This window comes from Homarus americanus, unplaced genomic scaffold (assembly GCF_018991925.1).
Source record: "Homarus americanus isolate GMGI-L3 unplaced genomic scaffold, GMGI_Hamer_2.0 scaffold22601, whole genome shotgun sequence".
Taxonomy (NCBI): Eukaryota; Metazoa; Arthropoda; class Malacostraca; order Decapoda; family Nephropidae; genus Homarus; species Homarus americanus.
Genome location: NW_024743861.1, coordinates 76996 through 100191, shown reverse-complemented (window position 1 = coordinate 100191; position 23196 = coordinate 76996). Strand labels below are relative to the sequence as shown.

The window sequence follows — 23196 nt, the reverse complement described above, 5'->3', positions numbered from 1 at the left end:
GTGTGTGTGTGTGTGTGTGCGTGCGTGCGTGTGCGTGCGCGTGCGTGTGTGTGTGCGCTCTCGCCGGTACAGTAATAGGCCTCGTTTATTTAGAGAAGCTGTTAAGTTGCAGCTGGTGATGATTACCACCTGTGTAGCCCGGCAGGTGTAGGTGAAGGCGGCCCTCAGGTGGTCCTCAGTGTTTACCTGCCTTGACTCTAACTGTCAGTAGTTGATTGTGAAGTGGAGTAAACTTAACGGAACATTAAACATAGATCTGTTGTCTACAAGTGTTGTGTTACAAGTGTGAGAGAATGATGTTTAGTCAAGTGTTGTTGGCATTACAGGTGAAACAAGTGAGGCCTTACAGGTAGTGAAGGTGGAGCACAACAACACTATGTGGCGAGTGTGTTAAGAGTCAGGTGTAGGGAGGCGCGTGTGGGGTGATGAAAGGTGATCGTGGTGTGGTGACCATCAGTGGGGCAGCGGTGAGTGACGACCCTGCTGGAGCCCCTCACCCGACACCACCGTCGGCGTCGTCAGTAGCACCACCCCGCCCCACCCCTCGAGCCTTCGCTCCTGCTGGCGGTGGTTTCCTACGTAGGTTATCCAGGTATGCCAGTAGGGTCGTGCCCTTGTCGGCCACTGCGATCCGGGAGGTCCCAGACTACGGCGCCACTGTGGACGCCCTTAATGACCTCCAGGGTGGCACTGCCGACACAGGTAGCGGAGCAGATGGTACTGATGTGGCCGTGCAGGTGTCCCAGGAGGCAGGGGCGGGGGGCAGCAGGGTCAACATCCCGGTGCTACACATCACCAGGTCAGCCAGCTACGAGCGAGCCATCAGCAGCAACCGTATGCTGACCTCAACCAAGCCCCGCGCCCCGCCCGTCCCCACCAGCACCGCCAAGACCACAAGATCCCGGAAACTGACGTCCAGGAAGAAGTCCAACGTCTCGGACACCTCCAGGTCTTCCACCACCTCCAATGAGTCTAACTCGGCCGTGACCTCCTCCGTGACCTCCAGTTTGACCACCACAACCTCTACCGTGACCGCCGGTGGTACTGGGTCATTGGAGGTGAGGGTGGCGCCCACAGCCGCCCCCAGGTACTCCATCAGGAACTCCCTGGCTGTAGAGGAAGGTAGGTCGTCCTCCACAGGTCAACATCTACTTCACTCATTAACCTCAGAGTTAGAGTAGTCCTCCGTCACAGTAGTCCTCCGTCACAGTAGTCCTCCGTCACAGTAGTCCTCCGTCACAGTAGTCCTCCGTCACAGTAGTCCTCCGTCACAGTAGTCCTCCGTCACAGTAGTCTCCGTCACAGTAGTCCTCCGTCACAGTAGTCCTCCGTCACAGTAGTCCTCCGTCACAGTAGTCCTCCGTCACAGTAGTCCTCCGTCACAGTAGTCTGCCATCGTGGCCATGCTCTCTAGTTATGGTTGTGGCCACGTGCGGTATGTGGGGCGAGTTTTGTGATGGGTAAGTGGCCGCGTGCGGTGTGTGGGGCGAGTTTTGTGATGGGTAATGACTCAAGTCTGAGGTATTCATGAGTTCCCGTAACTGAAAGAGGAATGTCGCGCTCTGGAATATTTTAAAACGAGAATGAGATCATCACTTATACCAGGTGGTGACGACGGTGATAGTGATGATAATGTTGGTGGTGATGGTGATTATAATGGTGATGGTGTGAGTGTGTAGTGTAGAGGGCGTGTATTATTGTGTGGGCTATTTTCAGTAGTAATATGACCCGTTGTGTAGTGTTAGGGCTACGGTGGTGTGGCCAGTGTGTTAGATTATGAAGTGTGGCCATTGTGGTGTGGTGGTGTGGCTAACGTGTGGTGCAACAATGGTGTGGACGGGGCCAGGGGTGACCTTGGCAGCAGCGGGAGGATGTTGGTTAGGACACAATTAGTTCAAATTGGTCTCTGATGTGATGGTCTCATTAATGGCCTGTTAGTTGGTTGAGAGTTTAATGTTGCATAAAGGTGATTATAGCCTCCCCCTGCCACACACACACACACACACATACACACACACATTCTCTCTCTCTCTCTCTCTCTCTCTCTCTCGATTTGGTTGTTTTACGAAGATAGGTTTCGTGGCTCTCCTTAGTGTGTTTGTGTGTGTCTGTCTGTCTGTTCGTCTGTCTGTCTGCTCGTTCCGTCTGTCTGTCTGTGTGTGTGTCTGTGTCTGTCTGTCTGTCTGCCTGCTCTGTCTGTTCTACCTGTTCGTGTTCGTCTCTCTGTCTGTCTGTCTTTGCTCCGTCTGTCTGTCTTTCTGTTTGTTCGTGTTCGTGTCTGTCTGTCTGTCTGTCTGTCTGTTCGTCTGTTCACCCTTCTCTGTCTGTCTCTCTCTGTCTGTCTCTGCTCCGTCTGTCTGTCTGCTCCTGTCTGTCTGTCTGTCTGTCTGTTTGTTTGTCTGTCTCTGTCTGTCTATCTGTCTGTCTGTCTCTCTCTGTCTGTCTCTGTCTGTCTGTCTCTCTCTCTGTCTGTCTGTCTGTCTCTCTCTGTCTGCCTCTGTCTGCCTCTGTCTGTCTCTCTCTGTCTGTCTCTGTCTGTCTGTCTGTCCGTCTGTGCTCTTAAAGGTTCATAATATCCTACGTGGGATTCTTTAAAAGACTCGTAATAATATTTTCCTCACTTAACTCAAGAGACGGACCTGACAACTTAACTTAACTTAACGACTCCACTTAACACACACTAAGACCTCAAGTTAATATCATGTCTTTAACTATAGACTCTGATTGGTCTAAATGATGGTTCACTTACAACAACACAAGAGCGGTAGTTAAGATGGCGTTGAAAGTGCGCAGAGACGTGATTTCTTACCAGGCAGTTAAACAGATTAATGTAGTCAGTTCTTCATAGTTTATTTTGAGATATTTGGAATAAGGTCCATTGGTTAGGTTAGGTTGGGTTAGGTTGGGTTAGGTTAGGTTGGGTTGGGTTGGGTTGGGTTAGGTTGGGTTAGGTTAGGTTAGGTTAGGTTAGGTTAGGTTGGGTTGGGTTGGGTTTGCTTAGAGGGGGTCTCATTGCGTTAGGTTAAGTTAGGTTAGGTTGTCATAGAAGGGGTCTCGTTGCATTAGGTTAGGTTAACTAGATACGCCTACTAATCTAACCTGGGTTATGACTAATGGTGTGGATATTAACATGTATCTAACTAGAATTTAATGGGGGGGTTAGCTTTAGCTTAGCTTAGCTTGTTTTGGTAATATGGTTAGGTTAGGTTAGGTTAGGTTAGGTTAGGTTGGGTTGGGTTGGGTTTGCTTAGAGGGGGTCTCATTGCGTTAGGTTAAGTTAGGTTAGGTTGGGTTAGGTTAGGTTAGGTTAGGTTAGGTTGGGTTTGCTTAGAAGGGGTCTCGTTGCATTAGGTTAGGTTAACTAGATACGCTCACTAATCTAACCTGGGTTATGACTAATGGTGTGGATATTAATATGTATCTAACTAGAATTTAATGGGGGGGGTTAGCTTAGCTTAGCTTTGCTTTGGTATGGTTAGGTTAGGTTGGGGTTTTGGGACGTGTGTGTTTGTGTAGCAGTAGTCCTTTGTGTGTCGTAGTGGTGTAAATAGTGCAGAAGAGGAGGAGGAAGTGTGTGTGTGTGTGTGTGTGTGTGTGTGTGTGTGTGTGTGTGTGTGTGTGTGTGTGTGTGTGTGTGTGTGTGTGTGTGTGTGTGTGTGTGTGTGTGTGTGTGTGTGTGTGTGTGTGTGTGAGTCCGTGTGTGTGTGTGAGTCTGTGTGTGTGTGTGTGTGTGTGTGTGTGTGTGTGTGTGTGTGTGTGTGTGTGTGTGTGCGCGCGCGCTTTTAGTCATATATGTGATGCGCAGTTACACGCACACACCCTAGGCCCGGTCTCCCTTGGGTGGGTGGTGGTGGTGGGTGTGGCAGCTGGACCAGACGCCCGCCTCCTCCTGGCTGAGAAACCTGTTGAATATCCTCTCTAGACGTGGTTGGGAGGGTTTGGTTTGGTTAGGTTAGCTTTGGTGAGGTTAGCTTTGGTTTGGTTAGGTTAGCTTTGGTGAGGTTAGCTTTGGTTTGGTTAGCTTTGGTTTGTTAGGTTTGGTTAGGCTAGTTTTGTTTTGGTTAGGTTAGCTTTGTTTTGGTTAGGTTAGCTTTGGTTTCGTTAGGTTAGCTTTGGTTTCGTTAGGTTAGATTAGGTTCATGGTTAGGTTAGATTAGGTCATGGTTAGGTTAGCTTTGGTTAGGTTAGATTAGTTTAGGTTAGGTTAGCTTTGGTTTGGTTAGGTTAGGTTAGCTTTGGTTTGGTTAGGTTAGGTTAGCTTTGGTTTGGTTAGGTTAGGTTAGCTTTGGTTTGGTTAGCTTTGGTTTGGTTAGGTTAGGTTAGGTTCGTACTTTTTTTCATAACGTTATGGCCGCCATGATGGAAGTGGACCTAGATTTCTGCCTTTGATAATTACAAACACTACTGGTGATAGTGATGATAATGATGATGATGATGATAAAAATAATGATAAGAATGATAATATTTTTACTACTACTACTACGACTACGACTACTACGACTACTACGACTACGACTACTACGACTACTACTAATAACAATAATAATATTAACCCCACACTCAAAATACTCGTAATAACATCATTCCATAAGATTTTTCACATTGTCAAGAACTACCGAGTGAAGTGAGGAAGGGGGTGGGGAGGTGGGCCAGAGGTCATGAGGAAGGGAGGGGGGAGAGATTTTAGTCCAGCCATGCCACTGTGAGGGGACATTGAGTTCCACCCCACCCCTACCCCCTCCCCACTCCCATCCCTCCCCCACCCTTGGCCCCTCCCCACCCCACCCTACTCCCTCCCCACCCCACCCTTGCCCCTCCCACCCTACACCTCCTCACCCTAGCACCTCACCCCACTCCCCACCCCACACTCCCACCCGCACACATTCCCCCTAATGAAAGTTCCTTCTTTTTTCTCTCTCTCTCTCTCTCTCTCTCTCTCTCTCTCTCTCTCTCTCTCTCTCTCTCTCTCTCTCTCTCTCTCTCTCTCGCCCATGACTGATTTCATGCATCATTGTTATTTTAAAGGGTTTTCCTTCCTTCCTTCCTTCCTTCCTTCCTTCCTTCCTTCCACACGGTGCACATACTGTAGTTTCCCAGCCTTCTGCTTTTACCGAGAGGATCGTGTCCAGATTGTTTGGTTGCCTCGCTGGTTGATTGGTTGGTGACTTGGCTGGATGGTTAGTTTGATGTCAGTGTGGTTGGTTGTATGGTTGGTCAGTGGGTCGTATGGTTGGCGGTGGTTGAAAAACATCTCAACTCTGCTCCTTCTGCCTAGTCTAGTGTGTTAAGGGAAGGCCACACACACACAATACGCGTCATTACGGGCCAACACACGGTATTTTGCGACGCACCCACCCATCGTCACCCACCCGGGCGGTACCCACCCGCGGCACTCCAATTCCACGCCACCCACCCACGTCACCCACCCACGGCACCCACCCACGGCACCCACCCACGGCACCCACTTCCCCCATCCACTTACCTACTCCATCCTGGCAAAGTTAGGTTAGACATAAGTTAGGTTAGGTTAGGATTAGTTAAGCTTAGTTAGGTTAGGTTAGGTTAGGTAAGGTTAGGTTAGGTTAGGTTAGACATGGGCTAGTGTTAAGGTCGCGTTAGTTTAGACATAAATTAGATTCAGCTTATAAATTAGGTTAGGGTTAGATTGGTTTATGTTAGGTTAGAATTAGGTTAGGTTAGGTTAGGTTAGGTTAGGTTAGGTTAGGTTAGGTTAGGTTAGGTTACGTTAGGGGTAGGATTAAAGTGGGGGCTAATCTTGAGGTGATCCATGTAGACCCACGTGACCAACAACACCTATGGGACGTAAACACTGGCCAGGTAACCCAGTGGCTGTAGGGCAGAGGGAGGTGACTCACTGTTACGTCCACCTTGACCCTACCCATTGTGGTCGACTTAAATGATAGTTAATGGAGTAATGGGGTCGCTCCTCCTAACAGCTGGGCGGCTAGAGAAGGAGGGAGGGCAGATGGTGGGAGGGGGATGGAAGGGCGTGATGCAGTAGGGAAAGATTACAACACAGCGCAGTGTGTGTGTGTGTGTGTGTGTGTATGTGTGTGGTGCAGATGGCTGGAGCAAGTGCCAAATGTTTTACCAAGTTAAGCACACGCAGTCAAGATTACTACCAATTTTGTTGTGTTGTGGTGAGCTGCCATGAGTGATGGTGAGCTGCCATGAGTGATGGTGAGCTGTCATGAGTGATGGTGAGCTGCCATGAGTGATGGTGAGCTGCCATGAGTGATGGTGAGTTGCCATGAGTGATGGTGAGTTGCCATGAGTGATGGTGAGCTGCCATGAGTGATGGTGAGCTGTCATGGTGATGGTGAGCTGCCATGAGTGATGGTGAGCTGCCATGAGTGATGGTGAGCTGCCATGAGTGATGGTGAGTTGCCATGAGCTGCCATGAGTGATGGTGAGTTGCCATGATTGATGGTGAGTTGTCATGAGTGATGGTGAGCTGCCATGAGTGATGGTGAGTTGCCATGAGTGATGGTGAGTTGCCATGCTGATGGTGAGCTGCCATGAGTGATGGGTGAGTTTGCCATGGTGAGTGATGAGTGATGAGTGATGCTGCCATGAATGTGATGCTGCATGGTGATGGTGAGCTGCCATGAGTGATGGTGAGCTGCCATGGTGATGGTTGACTGCACTTGAGCTGAGTGATGCTGCCCATGAGTGATGGTGAGCTGCATGGTGATGGTGAGCTGCCATGAGTGATGGTGAGTTGCCATGAGTGATGGTGAGCTGCCATGAGTGATGGTGAGTTGCCATGATTGATGGTGAGTTGTCATGTGATGGTGAGTGCCATGAGTGATGGCCATGGTGATGGTGAGTTGCCATGAGTGATGGTGAGCTGCCATGGTGATGAGTTGCCATGGTGATGGTGAGCCATGTGAGTGATGGTGAGCTGCCATGAGTGATGGTGAGGTGATGGTGAGCTGCCATGAGTGAGCTGCCATGAGTGATGGTGAGTTGCCATGAATGATGGTGAGCTGCCATGGTGATGGTGAGCTGCCATGAGTGATGGTGAGCTGCCATGAGTGATGGTGAGCTGCCATGGTGATGGTGAGCTGCCATGGTGGTGGTGAGCTGCCATGAGTGATGGTGAGTTGTCATGTGATGGTGAGCTGCCATAAGTGATGGTGAGCTGCCATGAGTGATGGTGAGCTGATGCTGATGGTGATGGTGAGCTGCCATGGTGATGGTGAGCTGCCATGAGTGATGGTGAGTTGTCATGAGATGGTGAGTTGCCATGAATGATGGTGAGCTGCCATGAGTGATGGTGAGCTGTCATGAGTGATGGTGAGCTGCCATGAGTGATGGTGAGTTGCCATGAATGATGGTGAGCTGCCATGAGTGATGGTGAGCTGTCATGAGTGATGGTGAGCTGTGAGTGATGGTGGAGTTGCCATGAATGATGGTGAGCTGCCATGAGTGATGGTGAGTTGCCATGAATGATGGTGAGCTGTCATGAGTGATGGTGAGCTGCCATGAGTGATGGTGAGTTGCCATGAATGATGGTGAGCTGCCATGAGTGATGAGCTGTCATGAGTGATGGTGAGCTGTCATGAGTGATGGCTGCCTGCCATGAGTGATGGTGAGCTGCCATGAGTGATGGTGAGCTGCATGAGTGATGGTGAGCTGTCATGAGTGGTGAGCTGCCATGAGTGATGGTGAGTTGCATGAATGATGGTGAGCTGCCATGAGTGATGGTGAGCTGTCATGAGTGATGGTGAGCTGCCATGAGTAATGGTGAGTTGCCATGAATGATGGTGAGCTGTCATGAGTGATGGTGAGCTGCCATGAGTGATGGTGAGTTGCCATGAATGATGGTGAGCTGCCATGGTGATGGTGAGTTGCCATGGAGTGATGGTGAGCTGTCATGAGTGATGGTGAGCTGCCATGAGTGATGGTGAGCTGCCATGAGTGATGGTGAGTTGCCATGAGTGACGGTGTGTTGCCATGAGTGACGGTGAATGAGTTGCCATGAGTGATGGTGAATGTTGCCATGGGTGATGACTACCTGATGGTGTTGTGGAGTTATGTCATGGCGGGTGGTGGCGGCTGTCAGTTCAGTTTTGTCAACGAGGAAATGATTTGTTATGCAATTCGTTGACAACTGAGGGCCGGACGAGAGACAGAGGGCAGGGGGGGTGGGGGTGGGTAAGGTGCCAACTAGTCTGCTTGTGTGGCACTTCCATTCAGAAAGTGCCATGTCTTTCTCCTTAATTAGCCATCAGGGTCAGCTCTTGTGTGGCGGGGGTGACGAGGGCCACTTGGTGTGTGTCGCCGCCACCAGCAACACGTGTCTTAGTCTCCCGGTGTGTGTGTGTGTGTGTGTGTGTGTGTGTGTGTGTGTGTGTGTGTGTGTGTGTGTAAGCTGTCGATCATCTCACGCTGTTGTTCACTGAGTACATGACGCGCCTCGTTCCTGTACGTGATACATGTACAGGGTGCCTCTCGCTAGTGTACATCTGGCACTGTCGTTACGCTCTGGTGTACACTGGCACTGTCGGTGTGTACTGTACATATGTCCTGGCTGCAACATTATAACACTACAGGAGAAGTTAACGTGCTGTTTACATATTGACACAAGTGTAAACACAACTAACGTGTAACTGTAAACACCAGTGATATGAAATCATTTGCAAACTGTGTAAACAAACATATGGTATATTTACAACTTGTTCACTCGAGTGTTGAGGATGTGGGCGTCGAGAGGTCCACTGACGCACCTGATGGGGCGAGATGTGACCTACTTCCAGATTACGACGCACAGCTCAAAGTTTATCTTGTCACTGAACACCTGGCATGGAAACAGCTGACATAGAAACAGCTAGCTTGGGAACACCTGGCTTCGAAACAGCTAGCTTGGGAACACCTGGCTTCGAAACAGTTGGCTTGGGAACACCTGGCTTCGAAACAGTTGGCTTGGGAACAGACAATTCGTTTTTATTTAGGAAATAACTTTTAAATTACAGTGCGTATAAGTGATCAGCCAGTCCGTGATCAGTCCGTGGAGAGAGAGAGAGAGAGAGAGAGAGAGAGAGAGAGAGAGGAATGTGTGTAGTGTGGTGAGGCGATACGGGAATGGTGTGATGTGATGTGGTGTGATGTGTTGTGTGTGAAGTGGAGGGGTAAGGTAGTGTAGTGTGGGGTCCTCCTCCTCCCCCCTTACACAGTCCCTCCCCCCCTTCCTATTTTCTCCCCCCTCCTCTACAATCTCCCAAACACCTCCCCTCATACAGTTCCTCTTCCCTCTCCTACAATGACCTTCCCTCCCCTTCACACACCCTCCCTCCTCTCACACCCCCTCCCTCAATACCCCTCCTCCCTCAATAGTGCTCCTCCCAACTTTCCCCTACCCTCCTCGCCTTTTCCTACATTCCTTACTACACCTCCCTCCTCCCTCCCTCCTCCTCCTTCCTTCCTTCTTCCTTCCTTCATCTGTATCTCCCACTTCTACCTTCCCCTTCCCTCCTTCCCCTACCTTTCTTCTCTCCTTCCTTCCTTCCTTCCTTCTATCTTACTAATCACATTTACTCTTCTTTCTCTCCATCCCTCCCTCTCCCCACTTAATTTACCTACTCTCTCTCTCTCTCTCTCTCTCTCTCTCTCTCTCCTCTAATTATTGGTGGCTCAGGTGGTCACGCTCGGTGGCTGGTGATGGTGATTGGTAGTGGGTGATGGTGATTATGTAGTGTGTTGATGGTGATTGTTAGTTATCGATGGTGATTGGTGACTGGTTATGGTGACTGGTAATGACGATTAGTAATGATTAATGGTGATTCTCATACACGCTAATTAATGTCCTCTATTAATTATTATTTTTTAAAGTATATGTCATTTATTTTACCTGTAGTAATTAATCCAGTCTTTAAAGGCTATGTAATAATATAGTGTGACTGTAAACACACACACACACACACACACGCACGCGCACACACACACACACACACACACACACACACACACACACATGCATGAATCTTGCAGAGTAGTTCAGTATTTACACCTTTAGCGCCGTGATTCCTATTGGCTGAGAGTTACAAGTATGGCTGTTTGTGATTGGCTGATAGTGACGTGTAAACAGTGAGTCATTCGTTCATGGCTGCCCGTATCATTGATAGTGACGTAAACAGCGAGTCATTGGCCTGTTCATGGCTGTTTGTGATTGGCTGATAGTGACGTGTAAACAGTGAGTCATTCGTTCATGGCTGCCTGTGATTGGCTGATAGTGACGTGTAAACAGTGAGTCATTCGTTCATGGCTGCCTGTGATTGGCTGATAGTGACGTGTAAACAGTGAGTGCCAAGTGTTTACAGAAGTGTCAGCTGTTGTGTGGTGTCTCCGTCAGCTCTTGTTGATTCTGCGTTGGCGTCAGCTGAAAAGATGTGTCAGTGTGATCCGTGGTGTGGAAGGGTGTGTGTTGATATGTGTTATTTGGTGTCAGGTGTGTCCCTTGATGGTGTTACCTGGCATATATATAGCTCAGGTGTGTTATGTTCGTTAACTCTGTCTGGTGTTAAAAGGTAATAGCCACAGGTGTTACAGTTACCTGGTGTGTTGACGTCCGTGGCGCCAGGTGTGTTACAGTTACCTGGTGTGTTGACGTCCGTGGCGCCAGGTGTGTTACAGTTACCTGGTGTGTTGACGTCCGTGGCGCCAGGTGTGTTACAGTTACCTGGTGTGTTGACGTCCGTGGCGCCAGGTGTGTTACAGTTACCTGGTGTGTTGACGTCCGTGGCGCCAGGTGTGTTACCTGGTGTGTTGACGTCCGCGGCGCCAGGTGTGTTACAGTTACCTGGTGTGTTGACGTCCGTGGCGCCAGGTGTGTTACAGTTACCTGGTGTGTTGACGTCCGTGGCGCCAGGTGTGTTACAGTTACCTGGTGTGTTGACGTCCGTGGCGCCAGGTGTGTTACAGTTACCTGGTGTGTTGACGTCCGTGGCGCCAGGTGTGTTACAGTTACCTGGTGTGTTGACGTCCGTGGCGCCAGGTGTGTTACAGTTACCTTACCTGGTGTGTTGACGTCCGTGGTGCCAGGTGTGTTACAGTTACCTGGTGTGTTGACGTCCGTGGCGCCAGGTGTGTTACAGTTACCTGGTGTGTTGACGGTTTAAGAATCGCCAGGTGTGTTACAGTTACCTGGTGTGTTGTTGACGTCCGTGGCGCCAGGTGTGTGCAGTTACCTGGTGTGTTGACGTCCGTGGCGCCAGGTGTGTTACAGTTACCTGGTGTGTTGACGTCCGTGGCGCCAGGTGTGTTACAGTTACCTGGTGTGTTGACGTCCGTGGCGCCAGGTGTGTTACAGTTACCTGGTGTGTTGACGTCCGTGGCGCCAGGTGTGTTACAGTTACCTGGTGTGTTGACGTCCGTGGCGCCAGGTGTGTTACAGTTACCTGGTGTGTTGACGTCCGTGGCGCCAGGTGTGTTACAGTTACCTGGTGTGTTGACGTCCGTGGCGCCTGGTGTGTTACAGTTACCTGGTGTGTTGGGCATCCCGTGGCGCCAGGTGTGTTTACAGTTACCTGGTGTGTTGACGTCCGTGGCGCCAGGTGTCTGATTACCTGGTGTGTTGTTGACGTCCGTGGCGCCAGGTGAGGTGTGAGCGGTGGACAGGTAGGAGAGTGTCGGAGGCTGAGAGCTGCTACAGGATGAAGCCCTCCGTACTGCTATTACCAGCTCCTTACTGTATCAGTGATGCCTCCTATCATCTCTGTCAACTGCTGTGATGATGATGGTGAGACAGTCCCCCTCTCTCTCTCTCTCTCTCTCTCTCTCTCTCTCTCTCTCTCTCTCTCTCTCTCTCTCTGTATTCAGTCTTCCCCTTTCATCCCTTCTCTCGTTCACTCCTCCCTCATCCACCTTCACCCTCCCTCATTCACCTTCTCCCTCCCTCATCCACCTTGGCATCCTTTTTTGGTCCCTGTGCCCCCACCCTATCCTATTCAGTCTCTCACCATATTCATTCATTCACTTGGGCTTTGGTGTGTGTGTGTGTGTGTGTGTGTGTGTGTGTGTGTGTGTGTGTGTGTGTGTGTGTGTGTGTGTGTGTGTGTGTGTGTGTGTGTGTGTGTGTGTGTGTGTGTGTGTGTGTGTGTGTCCGCTTACTCATCGTTTCTTTGTGTATTTTTTTCTTATTTTTACTCGTATTTTCATCCATCTTTTTGTTTATTATTGATTCTTCTTGTGTCTTATACTTTCCCTCTTCTTCTTCTTCTTCTTCTTCTTCTTTATTTTTACATCCTTGTTTCTCTCACATTCTCTCATTTCTTCTTTATTATTATCTCTCTTGTTTATCCCCTTCATTCGTTCCTTGTTAATTCCCATCTTCTTTATTTTTCCTCCATATCTCTATTTATTCACCTTTCTCATTATTCCTCTATTTATTACCTTATTTTCTTTCATCTCTTCTCATTTATTCATTTTTCTCTTGTAATTCTCTTTTGTTTCCTACATTTATCTTAATATTTATAATTTATTGAGCTAATTTTTGTATATTTTGTTATGCACCACCCCACCCACCCACCCACCCACCACCCTTACCCACCACCCACCCACCCACCCCATCCATCCCATCCCATCCCATCCATCCCACCCACCCCACCCACCCCACCCCACCCACCCACCCACCCCACCCCACCCCTCACCCCACCCCCACCCCACCCCCACCCCACCCTCCATCCCACCCCATCCCATCCCATCCCATCCCATATACAATGTTAAAACCCACAGTGATAAGGGTAGATTGTTATTACTGTTATTATTATTATTACTGTTGTTGTTATTATTATTATTATTATTATTATTACTACTATTAATATTATGATTATTACTGTTGTTATTATTATTATTATTATTATTATTATTATTATTATTATTATTATTATTATTATTATTATTATCATTGTTATTATTGTTATTATTGATATCAGGCACTGTTCCTTCATCCCTGGCCATATTTGGGATTATTTTAGTGTGGCACTTTTTCACCTTGGCTGTATCAGAGGAGCAGTGCTCTCTCTCTCTCTCTCTCTCTCTCTCTCTCTCTCTCTCTCTCTCTCTCTCACACACACACACACACATTAGTTATCGCTTAATTCACCAGGATAACTGTTATTTCAAGGGCCAGGTAACTACAGAGTAGTCTAGGTTAGGTTAAGTTAGGTTAGGTTAGCATTAGTTAAAGGCTCAGGTGATATAAGCTGGTGGGGAGCTAATCTTCAGGTGATGAGCGTAATTACTGATCATCATCGTTCCTAGGCAATCAGACGTGTGTGTGTGTGTAGGTTAGTGTGTAAAATTATGTGTGTGTGTCTCAGTATGTGTCTGTATGTGTGCATGTCATTGTGTGCTTGATCCCATGTGTGTGTTAAGTGACATGATCGCCTATGTCCGGTATGTGTGCGTTTGTGTACGTGGGTGTGTATGTGTGTCCAGCTGTGTATACTTGTGCTTGGGCAGTGGGTGAGTGGGTCAGGCAGTGGTGGGTCAGGCAGTGGTGGTGACGGCAGTGATTGTCTGTGTGTTAGGGCTATACCTTGTTAGTGTGTCACGGTGCCGGGTTAGTAACAGACAGTGCCATTTACTCCCTCCCCGTGGCACTGATGCCCTGACTGGCACTTATACCACCAACACACAAGCTCTTAGTGAGGAAAAAAAAATAATTAAAAAAAAAAATTGAGAAATATTTTTTATGATTCTGAAACTATAGTGACATTTGTATGTAATTGTGACCAAGATAAACAGATATGGTGATGGTATAGTGAGTTATGGTGAACAGGACAACGTTGTAAAATAGTGAATTTTTTAATAGTGATTTTAACTATCCGAAGGTGGTGAGTAAATACTTCTTGTGATGGTGTTTGAGTGTTGTAGATGGTGTCAGGGTGTTGTAGATGGTGTCAGAGTGTTGTAGATGGTGTCAGGGTGTTGTAGATGGTGTGTCAGGGTGTTGTAGATGGTGTCAGGGTGTTGTAGATGGTGTGTCAGGGTGTTGTAGATGGTGTCAGGGTGTTGTAGATGGTGTCAAGGGTGTTGTAGATGGTGTCAGGGTGTTTTTTAGATGGTGTCAGGGTGTTGTAGATGGTGTGTCAGGGTGTTGTAGATGGTGTCAGGTGTTGTAGATGGTGTCAGAGTGTTGTAGATGGTGTCAGGGTGTTGTAGATGGTGTGTCAGGGTGTTGTAGATGGTGTGTCAAGGTGTTGTAAATGGGGTGTTGTAGATGGTGTGTCAGGGTTGTAGATGGTGTCAGAGTGTTGTAGATGGTGTCAGGGTATGAGATGGTGTCAGGGTGTTGTAGATGGTGTGTGGGGTGTTGTAGATGGTGTCAGGTGTTGTGATGTCAGGTGTTGTAGATGGTGTCAGGGTGTTGTAGATGTGTCAGGGTGTTGTAGATGTGTGTCAGGGTGTTGTAGATGGTGTCAGGGTGTTGTAGATGGTGTCAGGGTGTTGTAGATGGTGCGGGTGTTGTAGATGGTCAGAGTGTTGTAGATGGTGTCAGGGTGTTGTAGATGGGTGTCAGGGTGTTGTAGATGGTGTCAGGGTTGTAGAGGGGTGTTGAGATGGTGTCAGGGTGTTGTAGATGGTGTCAGAGTGTTGTAGATGGGTCAGGGTGTTGTAGATGGTGTCAGGGGTAGATGGTGTCAGGGTGTTGTAGATGGGAGTGTTGTGGTGGTGTCAGGGTGTTGTAGATAGTGTGTCAGGTGTTGTAGATGGTGTCAGGGTGTTGTAGATGGTGTCAGGGTGTTGTAGATGGTGTCAGGGTGTTGTGATGGTGTCAGGTGTTGTAGATGGTGTGTCAGGGTGTTGTAGATGGCGTCAGGGTGTTGTAGATGGTGTCAGGGTGTTGTAGATGGTGTGTCAGGGTGTTGTAGATGGTGTCAGGGGTGTTGTAGATGGTGTCAGGGTGTTGTAGATTGTGAGGTTGTAATGGCGGGTGTTGTAGATGGTGTCAGGGTGTTGTAGATGGTGTCAGGGTGTTGTAGATGGTGTCAGAGTGTTGTAGATGGTGTGTCAGGGTGTTGTAGATGGTGTCAGGGTGTTGTAGATGGTGTCAGGAGGTTGTAGATGGTGTCAGGGTGTTGTAGATGGTGTCAGGGTGTTGTAGATGGTGTCAGGGTGTTGTAGATGGTGTCAGGGTGTTGTAGATGGAGGGTGTTGTAGATGGTGTCAGGGTGTTGTAGATGGTGTCAGAGTGTTGTAGATGGTGTCAGGGTGTTGTAGATGGTGTCAGGTGTTGTAGATGGTGTTCAGGGTGTTGTAGATGGTGTCAGGTGTTGTAGATGGTGTCAGGGTGTTGTAGATGGTGTCTTGTGGGTGTTGTAGGTGGGTGTTGTAGATGGTATCAGGTGTTGTAGAGGTGTTCAGGGTGTTGTAGATGGTGTCAGAGTGTTTGGGTGTTGTAGATGTGTCAGGGTGTTGTAGATGGTGTCAGAGTGTTGTGATGGTGTCAGGTGTTGTAGGGGTGTTGTAGTGGTGTGGGGTGTTGTAGATGGTGTCAGGGTGTTGTAGAGGTGTGTGTCGGGTGTTGTAGGTGGTGTCAGGTGTTGTATGTGTATGAGTGTTGTAGATGGTGTCAGAGTGTTGTAGATGGTGTCAGGTGTTGTAGATGGTGTCAGGGTGTTGTGGTGGTGTGTCAGGGTGTTGTGGTGGGAGATGGTGCAGGGTTGTGGGGGTGTCGGGTGTTGTGGGTTTGGTGTTGTAGTGGTGTCGGGTTGTAGATGTGTAGGGTTTGTTAGATGGGTGTTGTATGTTGTGGGTGTTGATGCTGTGGTGTTGTAGATGTTGTCAGGGTGTTGTAGATGTTGTCAGGTGTTGTAGATGGTGTCAGGATGTAGTAGGGTGTACCTGTTGTAGATGGTGTCAGGGAAAATTGCATAATGGGCGGTCTTTAAGGAGCCTCATCATCGTCATCATCGTCATCATCATCATCATCATCATCATCATCAGTCTTTGTTCTAATCTTCTTGACCTATATTATGACAATGGCTTAGCTAGTTAGTTGTGCTGCGGATGTGCATAGTTATGTTGCGGACGTACTTAGTTAGGATGCGGACGTACTTAGTTATGTTGCGGTCGTACTTAGTTAGGATGCGGACGTACTTAGTTGTGCTGGTATTTGTTTTGTTGCAGACGTACTTAGTTATGTTGCGGTCGTACTTAGTTAGGATGCGGACGTACTTAGTTGTGCTGCGGTCGTACTTATTGCGGTCGTACTTAGCTGTGTTGCGGTCGTACTTAGTTGTGTTGCGGTCGTACTTGGTTGTGTTGCGGTCGTACTTAGTTTGTTGGAGACGTTTAGTTGTGTTGCGGTCGTACTTAGTTGTGTTGCGTCATACTTAGTTGGTTGTGGACGTCTTTAGTTGTGTTGCGGTCGTACTTAGTTGGTGGCTGTACTTAGTTGGTTGCGGACGTACTTAGTTGTGTTGCGGTCGTATTTGTTACTTGTGTTGCGGACGTATTTAGTTGTGTTGCGGACGTACTTAGTTGTGTTGCGGACGTAGTAAGTGTTAGGTACAGCCAGCACTGAGCACCTTATAGCGAGTTAACAGGTAGAAGAAAAAGTATTGGCCACTACTACCACCCCTACCACCACCCACTACTATCACCACACTCACTACCACCACCACCACCACCACACCACTATCACCACCACCACCCATACCATCACCATCACCACTACCACCACCACACCACAATCAATTACTATCACCACCACCACCACCCACTACTATCACCACCACCACCAACTAATTCAATTACTACCACCACTTCACCACCCACTACTATCACCACCCATCACTACCACCACCACCACCACCAACATTACTATCACCACCCACTACTATCACCACCACCCACTACTACCACCACCACTACCACCACCACCACCATCCACCACTATCACCACCACTACTATCACCACCCACTACTACCATACCACTACCACCACCCACCACTATCACCACCCACTACCACCACCACCCACTACTACCACCAATCAATTACTCACCCACTACTAATTCACTACTACCACCACCCACTCAATTACCACCACTCACCACCCACTACTATCACCACCACTACTATCACCAATTCACCACTACCACCACCCACTTACTATCACCAATCAATTACCACCACCACCACAATTACTATCACCAATTCACTACTATCACCACCACCACTCTAAACCACTCAATTCCACTACTATCACCACCAATTCAATTACCATCACCACCCACCATTATCACCAATCTACTACTACCAATTTCACCACTACCATCACCACCACCCACTACTACCACCACCCACCACTATCACCACCAACTAATTACCATCACCAATCACTACTATCACCACCCACTCACTATCACCACCCACTACTATCACTCACCCACTACTATCACCACTACTTCACCACTATCACCAACCACTACTATCACCACCACCCACTACAATCACCAACACACTCACTAATCACCACCACCCACTACTACCAACCCACTACTATCACCACCCACTACTACCACCACCCACTACTACAACACCACCCATTACTACCACCACCAATTACCATCACCACCCACTACCAATCACCCACTACAATCACCACCACCCACTACTATCACCACCACTCCACTACTATCACCACCACCCACTACTATCACCACCACTCCAATACTATCACCACCACCACCCACGACCATCACCACTCCACCCACTACTACCACCACCCACCACTATCACCACCCACTCACTATCACCTCACACTATCATCACCACTCAATTCACTACTACCACCAAACTCACTACCACCCATTCCACTACCAGCACCAACACTACCATCACCACCCACTACTATCACCACCCACTACTATCACCAATCACCACTACCACCACTCAACTACCACCACCCACTACTTCACTACCAATTACTACCAACAATCTACCATCACCACCAATTCACTCTCACTATCACCACCACCCACTACTATCACCACCCACCCACCACTCACCACCACCAACTAATTACTACTCACCACCAATCTAATTACCATCACCAACAACTACTCATATCACCACCAATCTAATTACCATCACCACCACAATTACTATCACCACCACCCACCATCACCACCACCCACTACTATCACCACCACCACCACTATCACCACCAACCTAATACTATCACCACCACCACTACTACCACTTCACCCACTACTACCACCACTCCACCACTATCACCAATTCACCACTACCACCAATTCACTACTATCACCACCACTACTATCACCACCCACTACTACCACCACCCACTACTATCACCACCACTACTACCAATTTCACTACTACACCACCCACTACTAGCAACACCAATCTAATTACCAGCACCACCCACTACTATCAATTAACCACTACTACCATTACCACCACTACCACCAATCAATTACTACCACCAATTCACTACCACTCACTACTATATCACCACCCACCACTAGCACCAATCTAATCACTAGCAACCAACTTACTACCACCACACAACTACCACCACTACCTCACTCATCACATACTACTACCAGCCACTACTACCAACTACCAATACTAAGACCACCCACTACTATCACCACCACCCACCACTATCATTCCACCACCATTACTTCACCACCACCCACTACTACCACCACCACAACTACCACCACCCACAACTACCACCACCCACAACTACCACCACACAACTACCACCACCCACTACTATCACTACCACCTACCACGAACCACTACCATACTTACCACCACCCACATACTTACCACCACTACCAACTACTTACCACCACCCACCACTACTTCTACCACCACTACCACCACATTTACCACCACCACCACTCATTTCACCACCACTACCACCACCCACAACTCACCACCAACCACAACTACCACCAACTAATTACTATCACTACCACCTAACTACGAACCACCACCACACTACTTACCACCACCACCCACAACTACCATCACCTGCCAACCCACCACGCACATACTATCACTACCACCTACCACAAACCACTACCACCACTACTTACCACACTACCACCAGTACTTACTCACCACCACAACTACCACCCAACAATTAACAGTAGCGAAACTGTTTTGTACCCTCCTAAACGCCCACAGTCTAACCGTCTATTGTCAACAAGGCTGATCCCTGGCGCGCTTCTCTCTCTCTCTCTCTCTCTCGCGTTCAGGTATTCACTATTTCAGTCTTTTGTCTATCCATCCGTCTATCTGTCTGTCTGTCTGTCTGTCTGTCTGTCTGTCTCTTTCTCAGTCTCTTTCTCAATAGTTTAGTCACTACTACTGTGTGTGTGTGTGTGTGTGTGTGAGAAGAGAGTGAGGGCGTGTGTAGTACAGTGTGTACGCTCTCCCAAGGTGTGTGTGAGAGAGAGCCACAGGTATTGATTCAGGTACAAGGGAGGGAAGGGGGGGGCGGGTTAAATGAATGACCCTAAGTGGCACCTTCCACAATTGGAGCGTCTGGCCCCCTGTGAGTGCCACTTTGACAGAGTCGTGGCCTAGTGCCTCACCTGAGCGGTTCTTAGCCCCTTATAGTGCCAGCCCTGGATCGTGCCTATCCCGGGTAGTGCCATCTTCCAACTAGTGCCTACCAGGATAGGCACTAGTTGGAAGATGGCACCACAACTGTTGGATGTTAGAGCACGAGGCCCTCTGGCGGGGTGACCAATGACTTGTGGGGGAGACAGGCACACACAGATAGACAGAGACAGACAGACAGACACAGACAGACAGACACAGACAGACACAGATAGGCAGACAGACAGACAGACAGATAGATAGATAGATAGATAGTGTGTGTGTGTGTGTGTCCCATACACACTTTCAGGTATGTAATCTTGTAGAGGTAGTGTTGTACTGTGTGTATGGAAAGATGCTGCACATGTAGACAGTGTTGTAGCAGGTGTGTGTTGTATTGTAGTACAGGTAGACTGTGATGGTGTGGGTGTGTAGTATGGTGATAAGCCTCTGTGTGTGTGTGTGTGTGTGTGTGTGTGTGTGTGTGTGTGTGTGTGTGTGTGTGTGTGTGTGTGTGTGTGTGTGTGTGTGTGTTGTAACTATATCTAAATAATGTCTGAAATAAATGATTGATGATGAGTGAAAAAAAAATAAAAACATGAACAAATTCTTGGAACAAAATTTCATAAATAGTGACTGAAAAATTATGAAAAACGAAGGATATTTCTGAGAGGAAGACTGAAATAATATGATAAATAATACTGTTTGAAAAAAAAAATATATTGTTTAATTATGATATAGGTGTATGATTACTTATTGTACTGATGCTTAAGAATATAATGATGATGATGATGATGATGATGATGATGATGATGATGATAATACCAGCAACATTAATTCGCGGACTAACACAAAGACGGACACGTGTAAATAAACAATAGAGTAACGTAAAACAGAGAAGAAATAACGAATAACAAGAAAAGGAATAGAAGGTAGAAGAGGAAGAGACAGATTAGTGAGGGGGGGGGGCTCTGAGACTGGGAAAGACGCCGGAAAGGTGGCAGCTAAATAAGGAACAGGAAGACGAGCAGGGCAGACAGGAAAGGAAGGGGGGAGGGAGGGGGAAGAGGTGTGTAGAGAGGCAAGAGTGTATTATGGAGAGAGACAGATGGAGGGGAGAAGAGAGAAAGTGGGGGATAAGAGAGAGATGGGAGGTAGGAGAGAGAGAGAGAGAGGGTAAAGGTGGCAAAAACTGTTATGTTTATGCATGTGTATGTCTGTGTATGTGTAGTATGTAGGTATTTGTGTATACTAGTCTCTGTTTATACGTGAGAGAGAGAGAGAGAGAGAGAGGCAAGTGCTGGCTGGCCCCATGGTTGAGTCTGCCAGCTAGTGATAACACCTTTACGTCAGACTCAATTTCATGGCGATCGTAATGCTGCCCACTGCTGATTAATGGGGCGGGAGGCTATGGGCTGGGTTAGTAACGGGTGGGGGTGTGGGTTTAAGACTATGGGGGTCAGATCCTGGTGTGAGAGAGAGAGAGAGAGTCACTTTCTCCTGATTGGCTCCTCTGATAGTGTTTACACGAGACGACTATGGATCTCTGCCTGGGAAGTACATGGACGACCCTGAGCCTCTTAAACGTGTAGACGCCTCACTCATGCCCCCCACCCCTCCCTCCCCTCCTCCTACTACTACATACAGCCTGGTGTGGCCTGAAACCTCCTCCTCCTCCTCATCCAGGTCCCCCACCATCACGACCCTTCAGGACTAATAACCCTCCCCTTGCAAACTTCAGGACATTGTTAGGGAGTTGCCGCACTCTGCTTTTAACCATTGGACTATACATGGACTCTTCCCTGAGTACAGTTACTCATCCTTCACTCTCTGTAACTTGTTAGTACACTCAGTGGTTCCCCAGGCATGAACTGCTCTCACTTTCCTGTCCAGCGGAATGTAATGCTCGGCGTTTCACATTACATCAATACAACGGGGCGCCTGCTTGTGTTACTGTAGGGTGCAGGTGTGGTCATTAATATGGGTGACACAGTGCAGCGGCCTTAACACACTCCCCGCCACCGTGTATATGTACTGAACCTCTATCGCCTTTAAGACAGTTTTGATGACATTATAATGCATGTTCTGAGGCGGTGTGGCCCCGATACTCCCTGTTTGATGACTGAACCTCCATTGTTTCTAGGAGTGTGGACCTGTACAGTTTCTGGCCACATATGGTCCAGTTTGAGGCCTTCTCTTGGTAATTACTTGTGATCGTCTTAAGAGGATGTTGGACAATTATTAAAATTCTTGTTTTAAAGTTCGCGACAAGAAAGTTTTTAAGTTTCGGTATGTTTGTGTGTCCTGACTCGAACAGATTATGCTTGTCTTTTAATATGGAAAGGTGAATAAAACACACACACACACACACACACGCACATACACACATACGCACACACCCACACACGCACATACACACACCCACACACACACCTGGTCACCAGTCAAACACCCTAAGTGAACAGTCACGATCCTCGAGTGAAAAAGTACTGGATTGAGTTATACAGTAGATATTCCAACCAGCACCCCAGGCAGACGTGACGGTGTGTGTCTCTCTCTCTCTCTTCTCTTTCTTTCTTTTCCTTTCTGGTAGGAAGAGGGACTGGATAGAAGGGGAGGGGGGGGTTGGGCCACCACTTAGGGGAAGGGAGGGAAATATAAGGAGGTTCACTTGGTCTCATTAATGTAGGGTGTTGGTGAGAGAGGGGGTGGTGGTGGGGGAGGTAGAGAGGGAGGAAGGGAGGATGGTGGGGGGAGGGGTGGTTAGAGAGGACGGAGGAAGGGGATGGTGGGGAGGTGTTGTAGAGAGGAGGAAGGGAGGATGGTGGGGGAGGTAGAGAGGGAGGAAGGGAGGATGGTGGGGGAGGTGTTGTAGAGAGGGAGGAAGGGGAGGATGGTGGGGGAGGTGTTGTAGAGAGGGAGGAAGGAGGGGATGGTGGGGGAGGTGTTGTAGAGAGGGGAGGGGATGGTGGGGGGGTAGGGAGAGAGAGGGAGGATGGTGGGGAGGTGTTGTAGAGAGGGAGGAAGGGAGGGGAGGGAGGATGGGTGGGGGGGAGGTGTTGTAGAGAGGGGGGAGAAGGAGGATGGTGGGGGAGGTGTTGTAGAGAGGGGAGGTGGTGGGGGGAGGTGTAGAGAGAGGAGGATGGTGGGGGGAGGTGGGTTGTAGGAGGGGAGGATGGTGGGGGGAGGTGTTGTAGAGAGGGGAGGAAGGAGGATGGTGGGGGAGGTGTTGTAGAGAGGGAGGAAGGGAGGAGGAGGATGGGGAGGTGTTGAAAGGAGGATGGTGGGGAGGTGTTGTAGAGAGGGGAGGAAGGAGGAGGAGGAGAGTGGGGAGGCCAGAGAGGGAGGAAGGGAGGATGGAGGGGAGGTGTTGTAGAGAGGGAGGAAGGGAGGAGGGAGGATGGTGGGGAGGTGTTGTAGAAAGGGAGGATGGTGGGGAGGTGTGTAGAGAGGGGAGGAAGGGAGGGAGGGAGGATGGTGGGGAGGTAAGGAGAAAGGAGGATGGTGGGGAGGTGTTGGAGAGAGGAGGAAGGGAGGATGGTGGGGGAGGTGTTGTAGAGAGGGGAGGAGGGAGGGAGGGAG

General features: G+C 48.7%; 1 protein-coding gene and 1 long non-coding RNA gene across 4 annotated transcripts in view; both read left to right on the top strand.

The window, feature by feature from the left end:
- The first annotated feature begins 334 nt into the window (after positions 1–334).
- LOC121877568 overlaps positions 335–23196 on the top strand; it is a 40683-nt gene continuing 17821 nt past the window's right edge. Inside the window, exon 1 of the mRNA XM_042383367.1 lies at positions 335–1122. Within this exon, the coding sequence (XP_042239301.1) occupies positions 426–1122 (697 nt within the window). The 5' untranslated portion in view covers positions 335–425. The remainder of the gene's footprint in view (positions 1123–23196) is intronic.
- On the top strand, positions 8304–11028 carry LOC121877567. 3 transcript variants are annotated; one of them, XR_006091018.1, is made up of 3 exons: positions 8304–8339; positions 10573–10771; positions 10808–11028. It is a non-coding gene; the product is annotated as an uncharacterized LOC121877567 (long non-coding RNA). The 3 variants fall into 3 exon arrangements; XR_006091016.1 differs by having other exon boundaries at positions 8304–8341; positions 10564–10771; XR_006091017.1 differs by having other exon boundaries at positions 8306–8339; positions 10551–10771.